The sequence below is a fragment of the Myotis brandtii genome, unplaced genomic scaffold (genome assembly GCF_000412655.1).
Source record: "Myotis brandtii unplaced genomic scaffold, ASM41265v1 scaffold456, whole genome shotgun sequence".
NCBI classification, from domain to species: domain Eukaryota; kingdom Metazoa; phylum Chordata; class Mammalia; order Chiroptera; family Vespertilionidae; genus Myotis; species Myotis brandtii.
In genome coordinates this window covers 3,575,190-3,575,427 of record NW_005367431.1, presented here as the reverse complement: position 1 = coordinate 3,575,427, position 238 = coordinate 3,575,190, and the positions used below count along the sequence as shown (strand labels likewise).

The 238-nt window shown below is 68.5% G+C and overlaps 1 protein-coding gene across 1 annotated transcript in view; it reads right to left on the bottom strand.

The window, feature by feature from the left end:
- Positions 1-238, bottom strand: part of AIM1L (absent in melanoma 1-like) — a 25,363-nt gene that overhangs the window by 11,944 nt on the left and 13,181 nt on the right. Inside the window, exon 11 of the mRNA XM_014546758.1 lies at positions 4-60. Within this exon, the coding sequence (XP_014402244.1) occupies positions 4-60 (57 nt within the window). The remainder of the gene's footprint in view (positions 1-3; positions 61-238) is intronic.

The window sequence follows — 238 nt, the reverse complement described above, 5'->3', positions numbered from 1 at the left end:
TGCGCTGTGCCCCTCGAAGTCCACGGCCTCAAACAGCACCACGGCCGGGTCCGCGAAGTCCTGGGCCCCCGGGACAGTCAGGCGTCTCCCGCCCACCCACTGAGACCCCGGGAGTGACCAGACCTCAGGGAGGCGACCCAAGGGACTTTGGGGCGAGGTGGCCAGTGTGGCCTGGGGAAAAGCAGCAGGAGGGAGAGAACTGGACCTGGGAACACTGCAGGCGCTCCGGAGAGCAGGC